A 26,648-nucleotide genomic window follows, 5' to 3' on the forward strand; every position below is an offset into this window, starting at 1 on the left:
TCCCTCTGTGCTTACCACAGGATGCAAAGAGAACAGGGAGAATTCAGTCCTTTCGCCTTCTCCAGCCCCAGTGCAAACCCTGAGTAGCCCCTGAGTAAGTTTGGCCTTTTGTAAAAACAAAACATCCCAGCCCCCGCCCCCCCGCCGCTTAGGCCTAGGCCCCCCGACGCCTGGAGGTGACAGCCAAGTCGCTGGCTCACTGAGTTAGGTAACGATAAACACACCGAGTGCACGAGTGTACTGAGTTAAAGCTAAGTCCTGATTGGTATTCACAGTGCAAATGGTGACCTCACTGAAACGATGCTCAGGGCGACAGGTCCTGGTTTAGGAGAGGTAGCGCCGCGGCCACAGCCTTCAAGGAGAGGGATCTACCCATCGAAGCTGTCCGCTTACATGCTGTTCTCAGGGTCCAGCTGGCTTCACTGGAGTGAGAAAAGTCGCTTCTGGGACTCTACCTTGCGTCTCAAAGGCGGAATCCACCACGTACCCAGCTCCTGCGGCCCTACAGTCCGCAAGCTCACTTCCGGTGCCGTGCCCACCTCCGCGGGCGAGGCCGGAAGTGCCTTTCCGGCAGCCGGCAGGGCGGCTCCGTACAGCAGGATGGTAGTGCTCTCTCTCAGGCCATTATCCGATCTCATTTCATTCCTAGCGTTTCTCTACTCACTGGGAACGCAAGATTGTCATCGTCCTCCCTAGCTTTTCTCAGTAGCATATGCTCATGTTTCACTTTCACTCATCCTTGGTGGAGGATGGGCTGGAGCCAACGTAACGCGAGCCTGAGCACTGTGGGGCACCATTTTGTACGGAAACTGAAGGCCGGGCGGGGCGCGGAATCCCGGCGCGAGAGCGCGTGGGAGGGAAGTGTTGTGATCTCGTGAGGTAATTCCGCTTCCGCTGGGCAGGGTGGCTTTTGGTTGGACCGGCTTGTTGCGGGGAGGGAGGGGGAAGATTGTTTGCAATCTAGGAGCTCCGCGTACGGGAAGGTAAACTGAGGTAAGGCTGTGAAGGGTCTTTTGCACCTGTCTGTGTAGGATGGCTAGGGGCAGAGTCCTTGGGGTTGCAGAAAAGTGTAGGGCTGGGAACGCGAGGCTTAGACTGTCCATAGGGTTGGCGAGAGAGGAGGTGGGGCGGGGCTGGGGGTTACAAGGTGAATTGCAAAGCCGGGTGGGAGTGGAGTGGAGTGGGCCAGAAAGAAAGGGGGATGGAGGAAAGGCTAGGGGCGCGGAGGGAACTCTAGAAAGCTCTGGGTTGGGAGGGCTTGGGACGAGAGGAGCTGGAACGGGGGAGAGAGTAGAATCTAAAGTCCTTGAAGGCTGAGAAAAGTTGAGGTGGGGACTGGTCAGAATGCAGGGGTGGGGGATGAGAGTGGAGTCCTTGGGAGGCTGAAGGGTTGGAAGGGGCCGGTGGCTGAGGTTCTGATGCTGACATGACCGTATACTTGGCCATTGTTTCCTCCGCAGCTCTCCAGGGACGCTCGTTCCGCAGCCTCTGCTCGGGCCCAGCCTACTCTCTACAGCCGCCACCACGGCCTGGAGGCGCCTGCTTCCACCCTCCCGAATGGTGCTCCTCTTTGCAGGCCTCGGCCCAGGGTCCAGGCTGCCTTTGCCCTCTGCCCCGGAGCCGTTGCCCTGGGTCTCTCTTGTTGGATTCCCCGTGGCTGTCAGGGAAGAACTTTTGTACAGGCGAGGTTTTAGCTCTAGGGACCCCACTGACAACTTGAATCTCAGCCTCTAAACGAGTTTGAGGTTCTCCCTGTGCCCTCTTTTTCTGCCTTTTGAGAAGAGAAACCCTCTTGCCATCCAGAGCCCAGGAAGCCCTCAAGCTGGGGCCCTGGTCCCAGCATGTCAGTCCTCTCTTGTGCATAGGAGTCTGCCCGCTCCCAGTCAACATGGCTGAGCTCAGACAGGTTCCAGGGGGCCGGGAGACCCCACAAGGTGAGCTGCGGCCTGAGGTTGTAGAGGATGAAGTCCCGAGGAGCCCAGTTGCAGAGGAGCCTGGAGGAGGTGGAGGCAACAGTGAAGCCAAATTGTCTCCAAGAGAGGAGGAAGAACTGGATCCCAGAATACAGGTGAGAAGACTGAGTGGGGGTGGAGAAGAGGCACCCAGATCCCAGCTTTCTTTCTTCCTCGTGTACTGGGGCAGGAAGGGAAAACAAGTGTGTCAGCAAATCATTGCAGTTGAGTGTGATAAGTGCCAAGAGAGTTGTGTGTTTAAAGTGCCCATGGAATGCAGAGAAAGACCTGGCCTGAGTACCTGGGATGTGTTGCTTGAAAGCTTCCCTGAAGAAGTGAAGCGCCAGATTGGCCGTAGGTGCAGGAGGCCCACTTTAGGTCAGTGGAGGGTAGAAATGTTGTGCTGCTTTCCAAATAAGCAGAGGGGCTGCTAGCTTTGTGAGTAGGAGGTCAGAGGAGGTGACTTTGAGATTGGGAGACAGTTTGGATTCTGAGTAAGGGAATCTTTTCTCCTTTCTCACCTTTTTAGCAGTTCCTCCCACGGTTGTTTACTCCTGTTAGCAGTGTGACTTTCAAGTGTTAGAAATGCACAGCAGCTTTAGGCCTGTAAAGAAATCCCGGATGTTCAAGGATTTGTATAGTTTAGTTGTGGTCAGTTCTGAATAATACACTGCTCTCAGGATGGTGGGTCTGCTAAAGAAAACGGAAGAGCGGTTTATTGCCTTGAAGTATTTACAGCCTGGTTAGTAGGACAGGCAGATTTTTGTTTAGGAGACCTTGGAGCAGTGAGTGAGGAAGACCGTCACCATGTGGAAGAGTACTTGGCCGGTCAAAGCTGGGTTGCAGTGTTTCAGGGCAGTGGCCAAGAAGGGCTTCCTGGGGAAGCTGCTTGGGTAGGTGACGGCCAGGAAGCTACTGTGTGTTTGGGGCCTGAGTCTGCCATTTGCTTTGGTCACATCTCCAAGACTGATGTTGTGGTTGTGACTCACCATGCCTCTGTAGGCGAGCAAGCGCATCCCAGGGCTCAAATTCCTAGGCTTCTCTGTCAACAAATCTTTATTGGATTACCCCAGTGAGTTGGGAGGAAATCAAAGCCAGTCCAAGCATCGTTCCATCCCTCTTTGTGAGGATTCCCAGGATGTGTGTGCGGGGGGGCTCCTCTTCAACTGTGTCCATGCTTATAGTGGAGCAGTGGTGAGCTATTCGTTTTTGGCATGAGTCAGTAATTTATTTCTGCTCTGCCTCACAGGCATTGCATTGAAAACAGCCAATTTCTTCTGCTAATTCTACAGATTTATTGTCCACTGAGGAAATAACTTGTAGTAAAAAAAAAAAAAAAACCTTGGGCTGAGATTCAAGCAACTTCCAGCCCCAAGATTTGTGATTTTTTATTATGGAAGTTAACTTCTCTGAGCCTCACTTTCTTCATCTGTGAAGTGAGCAGTTGGTCTAGGTGATTTATTTGCACAACTCATTCTCACTCTGCTCTGACACAGGTTTACAATTCTTTTCTTTCACAAACTCTTGCTTATTCCTTGCTGAAAGTGTGTAGGTAGCACTTTAGGGAAAAGCTCTCTCTCTGTTACTTGGGAAGGAGGGGTGTAGGCACTTCATACACTTCCTGCAGCCTTCCTTGCCCTGCTCAGAGGAGGTTTCTCCAGAGAAGAATCCACTATGGTTTCTTGGCTCGGCCTTTCCTGCTCCTGTGTATTTTTCCAACATCCACATAGGCAAAGGCAGTAGTATAAAGAGTCATTCTTGCACTGCACTGTCCAATAATGTAGCCACTAGCTGCATGTGTCTACTTAAATACAATTGATTAAAATTAAAAATGCAGTTCTCCAAGTGCTGTACTGACAATGCAGAAATAGAATTCTGTCATCACAGACGGTTCTATCAGACAAGTTCTGTGAGGGTCAGAGTATGCTGAGGAGGTGTAAGATTCACTTCACCTCCAGTGAACTTGTAGTGTCACTGGTGCAAGAAGGGTAAACCAGACCCTAGTCTCTTGCTAAACTGTGTGGCACATTGTGGAATGCTGGGGTTGCCTGGGGGAAGTTTGTGTCATGGCCTTGCTCATTTGATGGCACAGGTGTGGTGTGGCTGGCGACTGCTCCAGCCTCACCAGGGAGTTAGTGTCGTCTCACCGTGTGGGAGGGGCGTCCTCGTGGGAGGGGCACTCTTCACGGAGCAGGCCCGTGGCATTTTGCCCTTCTGTGTTTGGGCTTCTCTCCTGGATGAGAAGGAGATTGGGCGTGTCATTTTTTTTCCCTTTAGGGTAGCGTGCATCGCCATGCTCAGCTAGGTCCTTTTCAGTGCTCACGGTGCACCACGCCGCATTGCTCTGATGACGTGCTTCGGTGCTTTCAGTGGGTGCTCGTTTCTCTGGATTCTCAGTGCGGTTACTGGGATTCCACCACAGATCTGTTAAAGCCAGCTGGGCGTGGTGACTCACGCCTGTAACCCTCGCACTCCAGAGGCCGAGGCAGGAACATCGCTTGAGGTCAGGAGTTTGAGACCAGCCTGAGAAAGAGCAAGACCTCATCGCTACAAAAAATAGGAAAATTAACTGGCAGTGGTGGCACACTCCTGTAGTCTCAGCTGCCCGGGAGGCTAAGGCAGGAGGATCCCTTGAGCCCAGGAGTTTGAGGTTGCACAGAGCTATGATGACGCCACTGCACTCTACCTGGGGTAACAGCAAGACTCCGTCTAAAAAAAAAAAAAAAACCTCTACCCAGGAGCTTTAAAAACACCCTTTCCTGAACCTCTCCAGACACGTGGATTCTCTCAATCTGGGTGGGGTGAGATGTGATTCTAACACACAGCTAAGGCTGAATTCACTGGGCCAGGGGCCCTGTTTGGTATTTTCTGAAGCCTCAGAAACGGCTGCCTGGAGGGTGAGGCTCTCTCTGATGTGGGACTGGGGTTCCTTGGCAGGCAGGCAGCTCATGCTCCTTGTCTGGTGGGCTTCTTCTGGAAGTTGGAAGGAGGCCAGCTGGCACCAACCTGGGGTGTGCTGTCCTCCAGAGAAGGCCACTGGCTGTGTCTCCATGTCATGACCTCAGTGGAGTTCTCCAGATCTCTAGGCTGATCCTCAGCTTGCCTGCTTTTCTTTTTTTAATTAATTAATTATTTTTGAGACAGGGTGTCTTGTCCAGGCTGGAGTGCAGTGGCATGATCATAGCTCACTGCAGCCTCAAACTCCTGGGCTCAAGCGATCCTCCTGCCTCAGCCTCCCCAGTGGCTGGGACTATAGGCATGGGTCACCACACCTAGCTAAATTTTTTTTTTTTTACTTTTTGTAGAGACAGGATCTCACTATGTTGCCCAGGCTGGTTTCAAATTCCTGTGCTCAAGTGATCCTCCCACCTCACCCTCCCAAAGTACTGGGATTCCAGGCATGAGCCACCGCACCCAGCTTGGTCCTCAGCTTTCTAAGAGAGGGTCCCATGGAGAGATGGAGGGAAAGAGGGAAGGAGGGGTTGTGCTAGATGGGCCTGTGTCTACGCTATGACCTTTTCTAGCCTCCTTTGTGATGGTGCATTCCGTCCTCAGATATGTGGACACGATCACTTATCTGCTTCTTTCCATACTCTCAGGGTAACTTTGTAGCTTCCATGTCCTCACCTGAAGGTGTGGGTTTAGCTGTCACAGGAGGGTCGTCATCCTGGCCCACTGACTGACCACTAGCCTGACTCTTTGGGTGGCCCACGGGAGGTGGATTGGGAGCATCCACAGCCTGAGTGCCTGTGCCTTTGACTCAGTGTCCTGGCATCTTGGGAATGTGCCCGGTGTGCTCGGGGAAGGTCACCCTCCCCGCTGGCTGCTGGCTCACTGATGGATGATACATGCTGACTCAGACTTTGTCTTGCCCAAATTCCATTTCAGCTGAGTGCCAGGAGTCTCTGGTGGAGCAGGCCAAGTGGAATGTAACTGACTGCCCAAAACAGGGCCCTGGGTCCTTGGTGGCTTCCCGCTCAGCCTTGCCCTGGGTGTGCCCCAGCCTGGCTGTCCCCTCTGCCTCCCATGCTTACCCTGCCCTCCAGGCTGCTCTGCTCCCCAGGTATCTCCTTGTCCTGTTAGAGCATTTTGACTCCAAGGGGCAGGCCTCAGCAGCAGATGGCATTTTAATTGCTGGAGTTGCTATTGAGATGTGAGTTTCCATATAGAAAGACAATGCCTGCTCCCACCACTTGTGAGTAGCAAGAGCCCTTCTCATCCTTTTTCCAGTGGGGATGACTTAACACTCAGCCATTCCCTTCTTTGATTATCTTGTCGGGGCCGGGAGTTGGGAGCTGGGAGCACTCTGGGCCATGGAACTTGGTGGGGATGCAGTCTTAGACCTTCGTTTGCCTGTGTGAATGACACAGGTTAGCCTTTACCCAGCTCCTCTCCCCTGGAATTAATGTTTATAACTTTCCCGAGTCCCAGCCCTTTCCTACCCGGGCTGTGGTTTTCCTAGGTCAGCACTCGTTTCTTTCCCCAGGTGTCCTTCCAGGGATGACCTCAGTCCCAGGAAGGTGGTCACAGTGGCAGGAAAGTGAGCTCAAAAGTCAGGTCCTGGATCCAGACCCTACGCTGTCACTAATTCTTACTGCCTCATTGTTTCCTCTCTGTCAAATGCAAAGGAAATATTCCCCCAGCAGGAGCTGCTGAAAAGACTGGTCACCTCCTCTTCCAGATAGCCTGAGACCCCCTGTGGGCCAAGCCCAGCTACAGGAAGCCTGGCCCATAGGGAAGGAGGTGGCCTCTCATCCTAACAGGAATTGCCTTCTGGGGCCCTTTAGGGATCCCAGAAGCTGATGGTGAGGCCCCTGTTAGGAAGGCACTGTGAAACCTGGTTCTGTGTTGCCGGTGGTGTCGGCACTGCCCCCGGGCAAAGGACTCCTCTGGGGCCCTCTGAGCTGTATTGGCTGCCTGTGGTTCTAGAGAGGTTTGTTGTTTCGTGGACACTGGGTTGTGTGACTAATCATGTTCCCCATAGGCACCAACTTCTAGACCCACCCTGTCGAGTGTGGGAGTCAAATGCTACTAAGTTGAGATTTGTCCTAAGGGTCAAGTACATGTGGATTTCCAAGATTTAGTTTTAAAAACAGTAAAAGTCTGGTTAATATTATTATTTATGTTGATTACATGCTGAAGTGATAATATTTTGGATAGATTGGGTTAAATGAAATATAGTATTATAATTTCAGGCATTGCTTTTAAAAATGTGGCTGCTGGAAAATTAAAAATTCCATGTGTGGCTCATGTTATATTTCTGTTGGGCAGCTCTGTGCAAGAAAGTTTAGAGCCAAATTTGTGGCCTTCCTGAGGCAGGGTCTACACTGCTGTAGGCTTGCACATTTCCATGTCCTTGTTTCTGGTTCCTTTGTAAGTTTCTACCTTTGCACTCTTCCTTTTATTGTGATTAACACATCTGACTGGTTCCCTGTGTTCTCACCTGCTGACCCAGATCTTTTCAGGATCAAGGCAGGGAGTCGGGGGAGTATAGAAGTAAAAGGACTAAAAGGGAGATCATGCGTGGCAGCCTGACCCTTCACCCGGGTGCCGGCAGGGCCAAGTGAGGTGAGCAGGAGCCGGCGTCACAGCGTCATGAACAGGGAAGTGACGGCAGTGTTGCTGCCATGGACAGTTACGTCTGGGCAGCAGGCAGATGCTGAGCCAGGTCTCTGTGCTGTCCGGAGACTGCAGGGTTGGTGCAGGTGGACGCTGGTCTGAGCACCAGGTATTTCCTTGATGCAGAACGGCACTGCTGCTCAGGAACGTCCCCATCTTGCCAGGGGCTCCAGGAACTTGTGTGTCTCCTCCAGCAGGGAAGGATGACTTGAGGCCAACACACTTCCCAGCTCTCTGCCACCCCATGGAAAGCCCTGGGATGGTTTCATTGCTTCTTTCTCCAGCCTGGGGCCAGTGAGATACGGAAACCAGCATCTCTGGAGGCTTCTCCCCAGGACTGTCCCTCCCACTCACAGGATCTACTGTGTGGGGATCTGGGTCACCATCACCGATTGCCCAAGCAGGCCAAGAGGCTTCTCAGAACCTGCAGTCTTCCCTGATCTTGACCTTGATCGTCCACCTAGCCCTTGTGATTCTGCGTCCTGCGTTTCCCTGGGATCTGCCCTCTCCCACCTGGAATACTGCGGACAGCTGCTGCTTTCATCTCCCCCGCCCTTCCAGGCTTCCCTTACATTGCTCAGATCTGCCTTCCTAAACCACAGACTAAGTGGCACCAAGCTCTGAGGGACCGTTTTGCCACAGGAACAGGCCTGGTGTCTCCCCGCCTGGTGCCCCAGCCCCACTGGTTTCCTTACCTGCCAACTTACCTGCCCGGGGCACCTGCTCCCTTTTGGTCCCCTGGCTCCCTCCCCTTCACTGGCACTTTTGTGTCTATCAAGTCCCAGCCGGGGAGCAAGTGTTCTGGTCATCCTGCCCTGACCTGTGCCCCAGGTAGGTGACCCTGCCCCCGGAGGGCACCCATGCCCACCTCTCACAAGGCTCCACATACTGTCCGGGGCCTGTTGCTTACTTGCTGGGCTTCCTCAGCAGCTGTGAGCTGCCACCTCTGTGTGTCCTGAATTCTAAGGTTCACGGTACTGAGGGGTGATGAGCGTGCCGTGAACGTGTGCTGAGTGAGTGGCCCTGCCCTGGCCCAGGCAGCTGTCCTCTCCCGACGGAGACAGCCCTCAGGCCCGAGCAGACTCGCCCACTGGAGGAAGTGGTGTGATCTGACGGGGAAGGCGAGGGTTCACCGCCACTGGCTGTGTGCATATTAGTGTTGCATTCTCTGAACCTCAATTCCCACATCCTTAAAATCGGGGTTTTACTACCCAATACAAAGTAAAGTGAGGATCACATGAGATTGTGTATATTAGGTTTCTGATATACAAGGAAGCATTTGACAGTCTCCTCCTCCATTTCTTTCCTGTCCTGAGTATCTCACCTCCTTTCCCTGGGCAGCTGGGGCTTCCTCTGTCTGTGCATCGCTTCCGCCCTGCACGTTCACTCTAGGCTCCTTCCCGTCTCCTCCCCCCGCCCCCCCACTAACTCACCGCTCCTCTCTGAGGCAGGAGGAGCTGGAGCACCTGAATCAGGCCAGTGAGGAGATCAACCAGGTGGAGCTGCAGCTGGATGTGAGTATCCTGCTTTGCCTCACACCCTTGGGCTGGGCCTGGGGGTATCTCCGTCTGTCCTTTTCTCAAATTGAGACAGTGGCGGGGGGAGGGGCGTGCTTGAGGAACACGAGGGGCTGGGACCCACACGTGTGCCTTTCCTCTGCCCCGTCCCTTTGCCAGGAGGCCAGGACCACCTATCGGAGGATCCTTCAGGAGTCAGCAAGGAAGCTCAACACACAGGGCTCTCACCTGGGGAGCTGCATCGAGAAGGCCCGGCCCTACTATGAGGCTCGGCGGCTGGCTAAGGAGGTATGGCTGGCCAAGCTGCGTTCACGGAAGGCTGCACCAGAGCCTGGCCCTGGACTCTTCTGTCGCTGTGTGGAGTGGGAGACAAAGCACCAGACCTCAGGGCAGAGAACTGGGCCAGACCTGGCTGCTCTGAACTCGCTCTGTGGGCTGAGAAAGTTCCTTTACCCCCATAGGCCCCAGGCTCATGGCGGGAGTTTGGGGCTGTGCTCCGGAAAGCCCAGTTGATGCCTGCTGATGTTTAAGTGTTCTTCTGGTGTAAGGAACCAGGCTTTAGGGTGTGTCGGATTTGTCAGCTCTACTGTCTTACCATTTTCATCTTCTCTCATTTCTTCTTTCTCTTACTTCTCTTCCCTTCGATTCACGTCTCTTTTATCTGCATCTTTTCTTAGTTAACCACCAGCTCCCGACCCCAGCCATTTTCTTTACACAAGTAATGGGTGTTAACATTGGAAGACTGTAATAAAAAGAAAACCAAAATTGCCCACAATCCTACCATGCAGGTTCCTACCATTCAGGCTTTTTTTGTACCTGGGATTTGTTTTAATCCAGTATGGTGGGGTGCTAGACTTGGGGACAACTACCTTGAAAGAAGAGTTATTCCCAAGAGGAGGGGCAATGCCATGCAGGGCCACACTGGGGAGCAACCAGGGTCAGTCAAGGGGCAGAAGAAGTGAAGGAGAGAGCATATCCCAGAATCTTCATGTGTTGTTTGTGGAAAGAAATGGTTGAGGCAGGGTAGGCAAGTTTAGGTAAGTTTAGGATTGGATAGGGGTGGTCTCCAGTTGTCTAGTTCCCTGGTTCGGGGATGATGTGGGGCAGGGGCTTACTGGCTTGGTGTGTGAATTAGATAATGGAGGTATCTGGGCATCCGGGGTTTGGATTGGTTGACTCGCATGTGAAGGTCACACTTACGGGGGAGTTTCTTACCTCCCGGAATTAGCTAGCCCTGGGAGGAGCAGGCTCTCTTTGGCCAGCAAGGCCCTCCAAGATGTCAAAGCGACATAAAAAATAGAAAATAAAAAATATGACTGATACAGCACAGATGAACATGTATTTAAAAAAAAAAAAAATGGGCGTTTATTGTCCCAAAATGGGATTATACAATATGTGCTATTTTTGTTCTTTTGTTTTACTTGGCATTATGACATGGTTCCATATCAATACATGTACATCCATGCCATCATTTTAAAGGACTGATTAATATTTTCTTATGTTAGATGTACTTATTCATTTAAGCAGTGTCCTGTAACTGAAGTTAGGTTTGTGTTTAGTCTTTTGCTTGTTCCGTATGGCTGTGAGGAGTGTCTCTGAGCACGTGTCTGAGTATTTCCTTCAGCTTTCCCACTGGGTGTGGAATTGATGGTCTCAGGGTCATATTTTCTGTGACACCCTGTCCATGTCACTAACTTTCCAACTAAAATGGTTCAGATTTTCCTTTGTTCTCCCTGGGGCAAAAGGCCAGCAGCCTTTGAGAGTGCTGAATTTCACACACCCACCCTCCACTGGCAGTATCATTCTTTTAAATATTTATTTGTACATTTATTTATTTTCCTCCATACCCTTATGAAATATTCTTTATAGGATGTTGCTTCCTTGGCGTTAATCCTGAGCACAGTTGGGGAAATGGAGCTGGCGTTGCAAGTGGGCCCCTTTCCGCTCGTCCTCACACCGGTCTCCATGGGCAGCGGGAGGCCCTTCGGCCCGCACTGACGCCCTCTCCCCCGCAGGCCCAGCAGGAGACGCAGAAGGCAGCGCTGCGGTACGAGCGGGCGGTGAGCATGCACAATGCTGCGCGGGAGATGGTGTTCGTGGCCGAGCAGGGTGTCATGGCTGACAAGAACCGGTTGGACCCCACGTGGCAGGAGATGCTCAATCATGCCACCTGCAAGGTGAGCTGGGCGGTGCTGGCAGGTCCCCTTTGCTGATTCTTGTACTTCTTCTTTTACTGTCTCTTCATTGCCTCACCTTTTTGCTCCCCCCCCCCCCGTTCTGTTTTGTCCAGCTTTCTGCCCGGTGTGGCCCCCAGTGCTTCCCACATTCCGTTTCCCTCCGACTTAGAATGTCATCCTGGGCTCTTCTCAAACCTTTGCCTCCAGGCGTGAGCCCAGCCCAAACAGTGGGTCCCTGGAGGGTACCCTGGGATTCACCATTTACAGTTGTTATGTTGTGTGACTCCTCGCTTCTGTTTTCAGAATGTTTTCCCTTCCCTGCTTTCGAGCTCTGCCAGTGTACCTTGATTTTTGAAGTATAATTTGTGTATCATTTCCCAGCTCCTGAAAGGGGACTGGGGGATGGGAGGGTCCCTGGCAATGGCTCAGTCTGCCACTTTCAGCTTGAACAGGGCAGGTGTCAGCTCCCGGCGGGGGGAGGTCGTGTCTTGGGATTCTTTGTGTGTCCCTCACCCAGAACAGGCTCTCTGCTTCTGCTCCGGAGCTCGTGCAGATGCGAGCTCGGAGCGCTGGAGCAGGGTGCCGACGCTGCGGAGCAGCCCAGAGCGTCCCAGCGCAGGAGCAGGTGAGGCCTCCAGACGCCTCGTCTACCAGGACGGGCGCGACCGTGCGGCACCCCGGGGGCGGAAGCGCACGCCTTGGCCTGCACCGTGCGCTTGTGAGGGGTGGAAACCCAGGGAACCCCGTACACAGCTGTGGCTCCCCACGGGGGCTCCTCCTGTCCCTGGCCCCTAGCTGCTGGCACCAAGGGCTCCCCCGGGACAGTGGCCACTGCAGATGTGATGTGCTCATAGACAGACATTCCCGTGATGCTCGTAAGTGGCTGAGAGGGCTCCAGCGCCCCTTTCCTGGCAGCAGCAAAACTGAGTGGCAGGTGGTACAGGTGACGATAGGCAAGAGCATGGGCAAGAGGTGGCTGCAGAGGCACGTGTGTGAGACATGGTCCTCAAAGGCCAGGAGGTCAGGCAGCAGGTCCAAAAGAGAGGGAAGAAGCTCTCTTGAGGCTCACTGACCCACTGTTCCTGAGTGTCTTGGGCTCTGCACATGGCGGGGTTTGCAGGGGATGCTTCTGTAAAGCGTCTTCCAGGGCAGCTCTCAGATTGGCAGCCTGGGGCAAATGCCAGGGACTGCACTGTGGGGCCTGCCTCAGTGATGTGTGACCCCCTTGGCCAGGTGAACGAGGCAGAGGAAGAGCGGCTTCGAGGAGAGCGGGAACATCAGCGGGTGACACGGCTGTGCCAACAGGCGGAGGCTCGGGTCCAATCCCTGCAGAAGACCCTCCGGCGGGCCATTGGCAAGAGCCGCCCCTACTTTGAGCTCAAGGCTCAGTTCAGCCAGATCTTGGAGGTAGCTGAGTGGGTGAGAGGGAAGAATGGGCAGGTGGGGGTGTAGGAGGGGCAGGCAGGGAACGTGAGGGCAGGTAGAGGGACGCTGGGCTGCTTGTCTGGGCTGCCCTGGTGGGGTGGGCAGGGCAGGGCCTCCACCGGGCCAGCCAGTGGTGGGGACGTGTGGCCCTGCAGGAGTGGGAGGCAGGGCTGGGGGCTGGTGCTGGCAGAGAACATAGTTGAAGAAGGGCCATAAACAAGAGAAAACGTGAGAACGGAGGAAACCAGGGATGGGGAGAAGAGCCAGCCAGATGGTAAGAAGGAACAATGGGGAGAGGAGGAGGAGGAGCTGGTGGAGATGAAGTCCTGGGAGGAAGGCCCTGGAAGGTGGGACTCAAGCCAAGAGCCGGGCAGGATTGCTGGGAAGAACAGCCAGAGGGGTGGCGGGGCTACCCGGTGTTGCCGGTCTGCGGTGGGTGCTGGGCGCAGCCAGCCGGGACTGTGGGAGGCGAGGCCCTGGACCTCAACGCAGAGTGCCGCGTAAGGCGGGGACACGCCCTGGATCACCCTGTTCTGTCTTGCCCTCCGCAGGAGCACAAGGCCAAGGTGACAGAACTGGAGCAGCAAGTAGCCCAGGCCAAGACCCGCTACTCCGTTGCCCTGCGGAACCTGGAGCAGATCAGCGAGCAGATCCATGCGCGGCGCCGGGGCCTGCCTCCGCACCCCCCAGGCCCGCGGCGCTCCTCCCCCGTGGGCGCTGAAGCAGGACCCGAGGACACAGAGGATGGGGACAGCGGGATTGAAGGGGCCGAGGGCGGGGGGCTGGAAGAGGGCAGCAGCCTGGGGCCTGGCCTCGCCCCCGACACGGACACGCTGAGCCTGCTGAGCCTGCGCACTGTGGCCTCCGACCTGCAGAAGTGCGACTCGGTGGAGCACTTACGCGGCCTCTCGGACCACGCCAGTCTGGACGGCCAAGAGTTGGGACCCCGGAGTGGGGGACGCCGGGGCAGCGACGGTGGGGTCCGTGGCGGTCGCCACCAGCGCAGCATCAGCCTGTAGCCCCGTGGCCACAGCTCCTGGATTGACTCTTCCCCACGGGCTGATCAGGGCCCCACAGGCTTCTCACCCCGTCTTCTCGGGGGCCCTGTCTCCCCTGAGGTCCCCTTCTCCAGTGCTTCCCTGGGAGAGGTTAGCTGTGTGTGCGCCCTGTGTCTGCGCGCCTTTCTCACGGCCCCCCTCCCCTCCCCTCCCCGCCCCTCCCCTCCCCTCCCCGCTCAGAAGGCAGCTCTCTTCGCCTTCCCCGTTCAGAAGGCTTGTTCTCCGGCGCTCCGTCTCCCGCCCCTGCAGGCCCCTCCGTCCGTGGGGTATGGACCCTTTGCTGTCCTCTTTCTATCTGGCCCTCTCCGTCCGTCTGTTTGGCTTTTCCCCTCAGGGAACCTGGTCTAGAAGGCACAGGGAAGCTCATGAGAGAAAATGAGCGCCTAGCCTGCGTGGAGGGACGGCGCCCCTCCTGTTGGCCCCCAGCCCCCTCTGGAGGCGCCCTAGGTACGCCGCCGCGCTCTGGCGCCCTCACCTGGCCTGCTCTGGCTTGCGGGTGTGCAACCTGTGAGATGTCCTGGGTGCCTCCGGAGGACACTGCCCTTCCCTGCGGCACTCCCCGTCACCACCACACTCTGCTGTGTGTGTCCCGAAGCGGAACTTGCAGGACGCTGGTGTTGGGGAGAGAAACCCCACCGCGTTGTCAACACAGGGACCATCACCAACTCCAGACTGGCTCCTGTGGGCATGGCGTTTCCCCAGCTGGGCTGGGTCCTTAACATTGCCTAGGTGCTAGCGGGTCCCTAACAGGGTCCATGCTGGGGGTGAAGATGTGATGAGGTCCTGAAGGCTTAGGCCCCTGTCATTCCCTTACACTCTTGCTACTGAGTTACGTTTACTTTTTCTGGATGGAGGATGCTGAGCCGAATCTTGGCGCCCTCCTGCAGGGTGGGGTTGGGGAATTTGGTGCTCTTTTGCTCTCCCTTGCTCTTCCCCACACCAAACAATGCCTACTCCAGGATACTTTGGCGAGTGCTCAAGCTCGGCCCCAAGCCTCTTAGCTTCCTCTGGTGCAGGGAGCTGTCCAGCTGCCTGGCGGTGCTGCCAGGCTGCGTGTAGGGAAGCCACACCAGACCTGGGTGCCTTGCAAAAGTTGGTTCTTCCTCTCGTCCCAGCCCTGGAGAGCAGAGAGCTCTTGCCTAGCTAGGCCTGCGTCCCACTGCCAGCAACGACTAGAGGAGTGAACCTCTGTGCTCTGCACAGGTGTCTAGCCGGGGGGCGTGGTCACAATGAGAACCTCTGGGTTTGAGGTGGCCACGGGTGGAGACCGGAAAGGGAGGGAAGGACGACATGGGTGTGTGTGTGTGTGTGTGTGCATGTGCCAGTGTGTGTGGGGAAAGGGTCTGCCCTGGTTTTATTTAAATAAAGTAGTTTATGTAACAACATTCACTGTCCCTGTTGGAGGAAAGAAGAGAAAGGTGTGAGGATGAGGCAGGGGTCCTGACGGAAGAGCAGGGCAAGGCGGGGGCTCTTTAAATAGGGTGATCAGGGGAGGGAGCCAGGCCATGTGCTCCTGGGGTGTGGCGAGGCCACGTGGCCGGGTGCTCATGCTCAGGGCCAACGTGGACAGGCTGGGAGGAGTCTGGGCCCCATGCAGCCGTGGTGTGCGAGACGATGGGTGCCAGAGGGGCTGCAGGGGGGAGTCGATGCTGTTGGAGCCAGGAGCCGAGCGTGCCAGAGGGCTAAGGATCCTGATGTGTCTGATGGGAGCTTGAAGGAAGAGGAGGGACAAAAGACGGGATGCTGGATTTATCAAGTAAGCATACCGGGTGTCCACTGAAATTTCAGACAATGATTTTTGTCCTCTGTAGTGTTTAGCACATAAGAGTTACCTGTTGTGTATCAGAAATTAAAATGTGGATAAAAGGCAGCTTCCAAGTCAGGGCTTGGCCAGGCGGGGGCTGGGAGGGGTTTTGGTGCCTTTGGCCCCACAGGCGGGGACGGGGAGTGCCTTCCCTAACCTGGCCGGAGATGACAAAATACTTCCTTTATTACCAGAAAAGCTGCCGTGAGAATGTATGACTCATGTTTTTGGGCAAGTGGGCTTTAAGAACATTTTTAAAAATTGTATATATTTAAGATGTACAAAATGATGTTTTGATATACATAATGAAATCGTTACTGTAGTCAAGAAATTAGCATACCCATCTTTTTGCATAGGTACCTCCCCCCTTTTTTGTGGTAAGAGCACCCAAAGTCTCACTTAGCAAGTTTCCAGTATTTAATATCATAACGACTGTAACATTGTAGTGATGGTGAGTGGGCTTTCTGAGATGACACCGCGGTGCTGCGCTTCCCTACCCGGCCCATGGCAGGTGGGACCTGGAAGGCTCCTGGGACGGAGCGGCCCTAGGAAAGAAGGGCTGGACTGTGCACATGGCTTCTCCTTGCACAGCCACCCCCGGGCAGCGCAGGCTTGGGGAGAGACCAGGAGGGTTGGAGCTAGTGGAAGAAAACAGAAGCCACCGCAAACGTGGGCTCCCTCGCACCTCGCAACGCTGGCTTGTACTCACCCCGTGACCTCACGTACCAGGGGGCGCACACCCACTGAATCCTCACAACCTTATGGGGTAGGCAGCACTATGATTCTCTTTCCGCAGATGGGAAATGAGCCTGCCCCAGCTTCTCACAGAAGGGAGTGGGCGAGGGTGAGCAAGGGTCGGGGGAGGGAAGAGCAGGGCAAGGTGGGGGCTCTTTAAATGGGGTGGTCAGGGGAAGGGCGGCAGAGGGCCAGATGGAGTGAGCCAGGCTCTGTGCTCTTGGGGTGGTGCGAGGCCAGGCCACGTGGCTGGGTGTCCTTAATGCCCCCGGCCAGGAACTACGAGTCTGGAGTCCACTCCTCCGCTCTTGTGCCCTTGAGCGGAGGAGCTCCCAGGAACAGGAGATGAGACAGTGGAGGGAGTGGATGTAGTCACCTAGGAAGTTTTGCTGGCAAGAGAAACATCACTTCTCAGCTCCTTTTCCCAGCAAAGAGGGTCTCAAAGGATTTTTTTGTTTAAGGTGAGCAAGAGATGGTCAAGGTGTGGGAGATGTGGGACTTCATCCCCCATTCCCATGCCATGACATGTCACACTGGCTGGCTGAGTTCTTTTGCACACTCCCCAAGTGAGGGGGGCTGGGGCCTCAGTCTCCCAGACAGCTGGCACGTGCCTTGCACCTAGTGGATACTCAGTAAAGGTGCTTTTGCTTCTCACCTCTCTCCCCAGCCCCAGCCTACACCAGGTGGCTTTATCGGTACAGCGATTAGGTCAGGATCTGGCAACGCACAGTCCCGGGATCATATCTCCACGCCTCTAGGGGAGTTCTTGCATTTCTCTACACTTCATTTTTATGCCCTCTACAACGAGACAATGCAGATTTGCACGGCATGCTGTGTATCAGTGGCTCTTAGTCACAGTGGTTCTTGTTGGTACTTCTCTGCCACTTTGGGTTGCTTAACCCAAGGAGGCCTCATCCCATCTTGTGCTGGACACGGAGACTCTATAAAAGGTTGTGTTTTCCTCCTCGTCTGGATGTGATTTTGAGAAGCCTAACGACTTAAACCACCGGCCTTTTAAAAATTATCAGTTTTTGAATTTTTAATTGCCTTGCTGTAAGCATACATGTTTATGGCTGTGGAATCAACCTGCTTTCTGTAGACGCTGTTACTCAGCCGGGCCACAGAGGGGGAGGTGGCCTGGAGCTGTCAGAGTCTAGCTCTATCAGCAGGGGGCAGCAGCCACCGTAAGGCAGGCGGAGTGCCTTCTGCGTCCCCAAGCACTGTGTGCGCGGCTCCAGGCCTTCGAGGTCGGCCTCATCCACACTTTAGGGAGGAGCCTGAGAAACTGCTCATGGAGGGGTGGCGGAGTGTGTACCCCAGAATCGAGCTCCGTCTGTCCTCTCACAGGCCTCAGAATCGCCCCACTGTGTGCAAAAGCTGGCCCGAGTCTGCGCTGCAGCTCGTCCTCTGAGATCAGATGTTCCCTGCCTGTCGCTGCACCCGTTGTCGGAGCTCACCTCCTTTGCCTCCCCAGTGGCCCCTTCCTCCCCCTGCTGCAGCCTCCTGGATCCCGCACCCATGCCTGCCCACCGTTCCTGAGCCTCAGGCTGCACCACTCTACTCCTGCCGTGGGACAGGGGACCAGAGGACCATTTCACTGGCTGGAGAATGAAACTTTTGGCTGGTGAAATGGCCAATAAATTTCCTTAGGTTATTAAGAAATCTTCACCAGGATCTTTCAGCCTATAAAACACTGGTAGGGCTTGTGAGGAACATCACGAACTGAAATGCCATCGCCAGGTCTTCCAGGTAAGGAATGCAGTGTGCACAGGTAACGAGCAGGGCGGTGACAAGTGGGAGGCTGGAGAGGGCTGCAGTCAAGGAGGGATCTGGGAGGGCAGGAAAGAGAACGGGGGCATCCAGCAGGAGACTGCCTGTGAAGCTCTGCACCAGCCCTCGGTCGCAGGCTGCAGAGGTGGCGGCAGGAACTCCTCCTCCCCTGTCCTGGGGGCCCCTGACTCCCAGTCCTCCCACTCTTCTTCCAAAATCTGACCTGAGCTTTTTCAGCCAGGGCCTCAGCTCACTCATCTTGGTGTTCTCAGGGCCTGGGATGTGGCACTTTTCACCAAACGTCTGTTCACTGACTTCTGCTTGTGCTTCCCCTGCCACAAGTTCTTTCCTTTCTCAGTCTGTTGAACTTCTGCCTGTGGTTGGAGGCCCAGCTCATAGGGACTTTTCTTTTTCTTTTTTTGAGACATAGTCTTGCTCTGTTGCCCCAGCTAGAGTGCCGTGGCTTCAGCCTAGCTCACAGCAACCTCAAACTCCTGGGCTCAAGTGATCCTCCTGCCTCAACCTCCCAGGTAGCTGGCACTATAGGCATGCGCCACCATGCCTGGCTAATATGGACTTTTGGGCAAAGGTCTTTCTGGTTCTCTAGCTGTCTATCCCAGTCTGAATTAATCCCCATCATCCCGAAGTTGCCTATGTCTCTTTTTGGCTTACTGAAGAACTGACACAATGTCATAGACATATGTCTCCTGTTGGTCCTACGCCCCCAGAAGAAGGGCTAGGTGTCATCCCTGACTCCATCTCACTCAACACATAACAGTACAATAGACACGTGTACCGGGACCATTCATGACATCTGGCCCAAATCAGTGCAGTGAAGTGTGACAGAGGGCAGGTGTAACCTGGGACTGTGGCAGGTGATCTAGGACATACGGTCACCCTCCTTTTAGATACTCAGTAAACACTGGTGGATTTGAGAGCTCAGCTGTTGAAAGCACTGACTCCACTGTCCAGAGGGTTGTCCTTGGCCTGCCCCTGCCACGAGGGGCTGTGTGCACAGGGACAGGCCACTCAGCTCCGCCGGGCCTCAGTGTTCCGATTTGCAGGAGGAGCAGCTGGGCTCGGCAGCTGACCTCTTGGTTGTCTACAGCCCTAAAATGATACAGCTGGCGGTGGAGGTTGGGCTGTGTAAGGAGTTTTGGTGGGTGGTGTGAGATGGTGCAAGTGTTTGCAGAGAGGATTAGGAGCTGGAGTATGAGAATTGCGGTGAGTCTAGGGCAGGCAGGGTCCAGGCCAGGAGCAGTGGAGGGCGGCTGGATGGTTCTGCTTTGGGTGCGAGGTGCTGACCGTCCGCTATGGCCAATGAACTCAGAGTGTGGGGGCGGTGGCTTCTCCTTTCCCAGAACAGGCAGGTGGCTTTCAGCACACAGTGCAGATAAACTAGCTGATTTAGTCAAACATAGCTGGGAGGAAGGGGATGTGTCACAGTGAGTTTCTTCCCACTTAGAAAAGAGGAACATTCTAGTTCTAGGGTGGAGTGGAGGAGCAGGCCATGGAGTTCGGAAGAGAAGGCAGACGCCTTCCTCAGCTGCTGCCTCATTGCACATGTTTCCAGTCCCCCTGTCCTTCACCCGCTCTCCTTCTGACTTCTGTCATAACACAGAGAAGGCAGGGTTCCCGCCACACCCGACACAAGGGTGTCTCCGCTGTGTCAGAGCTGCCAGCTGCCGGCTCTGGAGGGGAAGCGGGAATTTCTGGAGGGGAAGCGGGAATTCCTGCAGGGCAGGGGGCGGCTCTCGGAGCTGTGAGTTCCCAGGGCTCCCGCAGTTCAGGGGAGAAGAAGAGGCTGGTGACCGTCCCCTCCCCTCCTTCCAACCTCAGTGTTGCTGCTGTGGGTTCAGCCTCCCACTGACTTTGCAGAGAGCGACCAGGAGCCTGCCTGCCCTTGTACCCAGGAATGGATGAAGGTTTCTGTTCTCACTCATGTCTGACCTTTCTTCAGCTGACCTTTGCCCCGTTTACCTTGATCCCCTCTTTCACTTGACAGGATTTCAGAAGCCTCCGATCACAGTCCCCTCCCTCTCCCTCACATGTTTGCATTTAGTAGTAGGGACCATGGGTGCTCGGCCTTAGGACGGTCTCTTAGAAGGAAGGGAGCTACGTTTATCATTGCACCAACAAAACCAAACTCAAGTTTAAAAAAAATCCAACCACATATTTAGTTCATTTGCCACCCTGGATATGCTTTTTATTTTTTTCTGAATTTTTTCTTTTTCAAATATATATTTTAAAGACACATCCAGAGAGAATGTGACAGAGGAAAAAGGCAGAATCAGAAAGACAGGCAGATTGATTTGGAAGCATAAATGGAGGAGTGAGAGGAAAACCCAGCAGCTAGAGAAACCAGAAGAATCAGATGCTGGGCTCAGTGGCTCACGCCTGTAATCCAGGCACTTTGGGAGGCTAAGTCTGGAGTACTACTTGAGGCCAAGAGTCTGAGACCAGTCTGGGCAATGTAGTGAGACCCTATCTCTGCAAAAAGTTAAAAAAAAATTAGCTGGTGTGGTGGCGCGTGCCTGTAGTCCTACCTACTCAGAAGGCTGAGGTGGGAGGATGCTTTGAGCCCAGGAGTCTGAGGCTGCGGTGAGCCATGATCAGGCCAGTGCATTCCAGCCTGGGTGACAGAGTGAGACCATGTTCCTGGGGGAAAAAAAAGAGAAAGTGATGAAGTGGTGAAAGTGGAGCAGCAGGGAGGAAAAGGGACATGAAGGTATCTGCACTCAGCTGGAGGGCGGGACCTGGGAGATAAGAAGAGGGACCTATGTGCAGGTGACTGAGCTGGCAGCACAAATGGTGCCCAGAAGTACCTGGGCTCTGACTGAGCTCAAGCGGGAGCTGCAGCTCTCCCCCACCTTGACCTGTCTCAAGGTTCTTAGGTGTGGGGCCGATACTGGCGCTGCCTGAATTCTTCAGCCATCTTGCCGGCCAGAGGTTCATGGCTCTAACATCAGGGAAATCACCGATCTTGTTTCAGATGTCCCCCCCCCCCCCGCCCCCCGCTGTTGGTGCCAAACAGTGGTATCCAATAATAGGAAGCAAGGCCCTGTGAGTGGACTCAAGACACAGGCAGAGACTGTGGACGGCACAGGGGAAAGCGATTGCCTTCCTAGGAGATCCTCGAATTCCTCCTTGGAAATAGTCACCCTGTGTATCAGGTGGAAGAGGACCAAGGGGCGGGCTGCCTTAGGACATGCCTGTGGGCCTCCCAGCAGCTCCTCCCCATTAATTCCATGGGGATTTGCGTGCCTGGAGCCCAGTCAAACCTAAGCAAGCCACTCTCTAATCAAAACAGTTTTCCTAAGGACTCGTGGGTTGTGAGAGATGTATGCTTCCATGTGGAATATGCTGTTTGGATTACAGACATCACAAGCCCACAGTGCACACCCCACCCCAGCGTCATCTTTGCGTGGCTCAGTGGGGAGGCTCCATCCAGAGACTCCAGCCCAGAGAGGGCCCTTCTTGAACTCTGGTTCCTAAAATGTATTCTTGAACAATCTAAGATCGGCAGCATAAACATCACCTGGAACTTGTTAGAAACGCAAATGTTCAGCCCCCCACCCACCCACTTCTCCCCAGACACACCGCGTTAGAAATTCTAGGGCTGGGCCCTGGCGTCTGTTTAGCCAGCGCTGGGGGGATTCCGTTGTATACTGGCGTTTGAGAAGCACGTCTTCCAGGTGAGGGAGAGGGACGCGGCACACAGCACACTTCCCTTCCGAGACTTATCACTTCACTGACCTTTCATCTCCCAAGCAAGTCACCTGGCTAACTTCGAAGGGGTGGGTCAAAGTGCGCCTCTGCCCTGTGTCCTGGAAGGTGGGGCCTGGGATATGTTTGGCCATAGACGGGGAAAAAACTGTGGCCGTGAACCTTCCCAAAACAGGTGACACACAAGCTAGAGTTTGCCCTTTCTGTTTTCAGAATGTGTGTCTAAGAAATAGGGGCTTTTGGACATAAGCACGTGCCATCATCACACCAGATGAAATTAACAGTAATTTCCTGGTGTCACGGATCAGGCCCAATTAACATTGCCCCCGTCACCTCACCAACGGACTCTAGTACAGTGGGCAGTCTCTAGGCCCCAAAGACGCCCTCTGCATTGCCCAGGGAGTCAGGTGGGTTCAGTCTGTGCCTTTGAGGCTACCATTTTCATGAGTCACATCGGGACGTGATTGACATGCAGTTTCTGATTTAGCAGGCGGGGGCGGGGCCCGAGCCCCTCTGTGCCTGCGCTCTGGTGGTTGGGCCACACTGGGCGTGGTGAGGCCTCAAGCCCTCTCCAGAGTGCCGCTACAGCGTACACGACACAGTCCACTTTCAAGGAGGTCCCACCGGCCTGTGCACTATACTACCTGGTGTGTGTTATTAAAAAGAGGCAGACCTGGAGAATAAATTAATCTTAGGTTTGTTCCTCCAAAAATTATATTCTTATTTAGAAGAAGCCTAAAATTTTGCAAAGTAAATGGATATATTAATGAAATTCTTGGAACCATATTGCTTCATTAAACAAGTAAACAAACAAAAATCCTACAAACCTATAGAAATCTGCTGTTATAAGATCCCGATCCTAGGAGACTTCTGATTCCAGCTCTTGACATGTAAAGAGCTTGGAAGTTGTCACTTGTGTCCTTATGCCAAGAAAAAGTTGGACAAATTGAAAATCAATAACTTTTCTATGACCCATCAGAGACCTGAGTTTTGGATCAAACTGCCACTCCCAAATCCAGTGAGACAGACAAATCTAGAAGGCATAGCTGAGATCTGCCAACCTAGAAGCACTGGAGCCATGAACTGGTAAGAATACTTAAATGGTAATTTTGACAAATTGCTGATGGCTAAGTGTGGGCCGCTGTGGACTGGAGGGAGAAACTCCTGGGGCTGTGGTGTTAAGGCCCCCACACCTGTGGGTTTTATTTCCAGGAACCCTACCAGGTTCTTAGGGAGAGGATCCAAGAAAGTTTCCCTTCCGGCTCTGGCAGCAGGAGGGGCAGAGTGATTACTGTGAAGCACGCCCAGAACACGTTCCGTAATAGCCTCCTCTCCAGGAAAAAGACATTGCCAGCACTTAGCACATAGCACATCGAGGTGAAGAGCGTTTCTCCCACTCCAGGGCCCTCTTGCCTTCCTGTCTCACCTAAGCGGTTGAGGGTTGAAGCTATAAAAGAAGTATTTGTGAAGGTCACAGACCCACTGAAGGACTGAAATTTAATGGGAAGATTATAGAATGTTCCTCCTCCTCTCACCTCAGCGCTACACCACCAGGGCCCCAGCATAGTAACAGTAGATTATAGTCGAACGAGACGCAGCGCGCAGACTCTGAAAAGGAGTCTGACCAGGGAAGCCCAAAGTCAACAGAGGACACAAAACCAAGGAAACCAGCGGGATTGGAAGCCTCTACTATCTTTAAATGCAGAAGGCATTAAACGAAGCCCAGATATTAGCCAGATTAAAACAAATCCTCATACTAAAAGCCTGTTTATCTCAGTTCCTATTACTGAATAAAAAATTTTCAGCTTTCTTCAAAATATCACAAGCCACACCTATAGGCAAGAAAAACACAGTCTATGGAGACAAAATTAGCACCCAAACCAGACTCCTATGTTGAACTCATCAGGGAATTTTAAATAACTATAATTAATATGTTAAGGGCTCTAATGCAAAATGTAGACAGCATTCAAAAATGGATGAGTACTGCAAGCAGAAAGAGGGAAACTCTAAGAATAAAAAGGAAATACTACAGGATGTCCCAAACATCGCCATACATAGGGAAAATGAGAAATTGTAGCTAAATGTACCTTTATTTAGAAAATATTCATTAGAAAATTTTATAATATTTTCCTTTGTATAGAGACTTTTGGGACACGCTGTAGAAATCAAAAGCTTTGTAACAAATGAAAAACGGCTCACCGGTAGTCTTGACATAGCTAAGGAAATGTGATCTTGAAGGTAGGTCAATAGGAATTTTCCAAGTTGAAATGAAAAAAAAGAAAATTGAAAAAACACTCAGAGCACCCAAGAACTGTGGGACAATAGAAAAAGGTGTAACATATGCATAACTGGAATACCAGAAAAAGAAGAAAGAAGCCAAGCAAATATTTGAGGTAATAACAGCCTAGAGCTTTCCAAACTTAACAGCAGATGCCAAATTATGAATCCAAGAATCTCGGAGAATATAAAGCAGAATAAATACCCAAAATAACTATTTCTGGCAACATATTCAAATTGTACAAAAGCAAAGAAGATAAAATCTTAAACAAAGACAGAAAACAAAAGAAAACCAAACCTCCCCCTTGTCTGTCGAGGAACAAGCGTAAGCATCACACGAGAGTTCTCATCGGGAGCCACTCAAGTAAAGAGAGTGGGACAAAATATTTAAAGCTTTGAAAGAAAAATCTCCTAGAACTCTATGTTAACAAAATTATTTTTCACTTCAAAAGTGAAGGAGAAATGAAGACTTTCTCAGACAAAAACAGGAGATTCATCACCAGCAGAACTTTCGTACAAGAACTGAGAAGGAAAATGATATAGGATAGGATAACCCAGATCTACATAAAGAAAGAACACTGTAGGAGCAATAAATGAAACTAAAAGAATATTTTATTTCATAATTGATCTTAAAGAGAATCATTTGTTTAAAGTGATAAGACTAACAATGTATTAGATAATTGAGGATATGAATAACTGTGTTATAAAATACCTGCACTACACAGGAAGAGGGATAGTGTTATTTGAAGGTGGACTTGGATTGGATTAAAATGTATATTATGTATTCTATGGCATCAACTAAATTTTTTAAAGAAAGTATAACTGTTATGCTAAAAGAGGACACAAAATGAAATCATTTCAAATGCTCAGAGCCAGAAAGGGCATAACAAGAAGCCTTTGGTAATGAGTAGAAAAAATTTACCAACAAGGTTGATATTAATCTAACTATATCAATAATCACTTTAAATGTAAATAATCTCAATATACCAATTAAAAGACACAAATTATCTTTAAGATAAAAAGAAACAAGACTCAAGTATGTGTAGTCTACAATAAGCCTCCTTTTATTTTTAACAAGTGAAAAGCATATACATTTATTTGTTTTACATGACACAGGAGCAAGAAGCCTACTTTAAATATAAAGATTATAATAGGTTAAAAGTTAAGGGATGGAGAAAGATATAGTATGTTAATCAAAGAAAATCTGAGGTATTACATTAATTTCACACAAAGGAGAATTCAAAAGAATAAAAATTATCAAGGATAAAGAAGGGTACTACATAATGAAAATGGGGTCAGTTCTCAAAGAAGTCATAACAGTCTTAAACATGCATGCACCTAATAATATAGTGTCAAAATATGTGAAACAAAAACTGATAGAACTAAAAGAAGAAATAGACAAATCCACTATTACAGTTGGAGACTTCAACACTTTCTGTCAGTAACTGATAAATCAGAAGGCAGAAAATCAGCAAGGATATAGTTGTCCTAAATAGCACTGTCAGCCAACTGGATCTAATTGACATTTATAGGATAAGCCATCTGGCATCTCAAGCTTCCGTGTAATATTTACAAAAAGAGAGCATATTCCGGGTCATAAAGAATAGCCTGCCAGCAATTCTACCACTGGGTATATATCCAAAAATATTGAAAGTAGGATCTTGAGATATTTGTACATCTGTTTTCAAACAGCACTATTCATAATAGCCAAGAGGTGGAAGTACCCCAAGTGTCAACTGACAGATGAATAGATAGACAAAATATGATATATACATGCAATGGAATATTATTTAGCCTTTGAAAAGGAAAGAAATCTTGACATATGCTAAAATATGAACTAACCTTGAGGACGTTATGATAAGTGAAATAAGCCAGTCACAAAAGGATAAATACTGTATGATTACACCTATTTGAGGTATCTAGAGTAGTCAAGTTTATGAAAATGGAAAGTAAAGAAAAGCTAATGGTGCCTATCTGGTGGTCCAGCGCTGGTATTATCCACGACAGCTTCATGAAACCTGGTCAATCAATTGCAGCGGATGTCTACTGCACCCAATTGGATGAAATGATGAGTATACTTGTGATTAAGCAGCCCAGACTGGTCAATAGAGACAGGCCAATCCTCACGTCGCAAAAAACAACATTGCTCAAACTGCAGAAGCTGGACTTGGAAACTCTCTGTCATCCACCGTATTCACCAGACCTCGCACCAACTGACTACCACTTCTTCCAGGCTTTGGACCCCTTCTTGCAAGGAAAAATATTCAATTCTCAACAAGCTGTGGGAAATGCCTTTTGCGATGCCACTCGCTATCCAGGCTTCTTCGCTGCTGGTACAAACAAGCTACCGCTAAGATGGCAAAACTGTGTCGATAGTTTAGGCGCATACTTTGATTAACTGTACTGGTTCTTGTTTGAGATATAATAAACTAAACTTTTGATTAAAAAAAAGAAAATGGAAAGTAGAGTGGTGGTGGCTAGGGGATGGGGAGAGGAAATGGGGAGTTGTTGTTTAATAGGTATAAATTTTCTGTTTTGCAGGATAAAAAAGTTTTGGAGATTGGTTGCACAACAATGTAAATATTATT

The 26,648-nt window shown here is 51.9% G+C and overlaps 2 protein-coding genes across 2 annotated transcripts in view; both read left to right on the forward strand.

The window, feature by feature from the left end:
* ZNF692 (zinc finger protein 692) overlaps positions 1-2,696 on the forward strand; it is a 59,108-nt gene extending 56,412 nt beyond the window's left edge. The window contains exon 13 of the transcript XR_011233479.1: positions 2,652-2,696. The gene's annotated coding sequence lies outside the window, so the exon portion shown is untranslated. The remainder of the gene's footprint in view (positions 1-2,651) is intronic.
* SH3BP5L (SH3 binding domain protein 5 like) lies at positions 914-13,906 on the forward strand. Its single transcript, XM_069467550.1, has 7 exons — positions 914-993; positions 1,461-2,068; positions 9,023-9,085; positions 9,248-9,376; positions 11,104-11,265; positions 12,499-12,672; positions 13,242-13,906. Exons 2-7 carry the CDS (start codon positions 1,889-1,891, stop codon positions 13,707-13,709), a joined length of 1,176 nt encoding a protein of 391 aa, XP_069323651.1. The 5' UTR covers positions 914-993; positions 1,461-1,888; the 3' UTR covers positions 13,710-13,906.
* The last annotated feature ends 12,742 nt before the right edge of the window (positions 13,907-26,648 follow it).

The sequence above is a fragment of the Eulemur rufifrons genome, chromosome 4 (assembly GCF_041146395.1).
Source record: "Eulemur rufifrons isolate Redbay chromosome 4, OSU_ERuf_1, whole genome shotgun sequence".
Classification (NCBI taxonomy): Eukaryota; Metazoa; Chordata; class Mammalia; order Primates; family Lemuridae; genus Eulemur; species Eulemur rufifrons.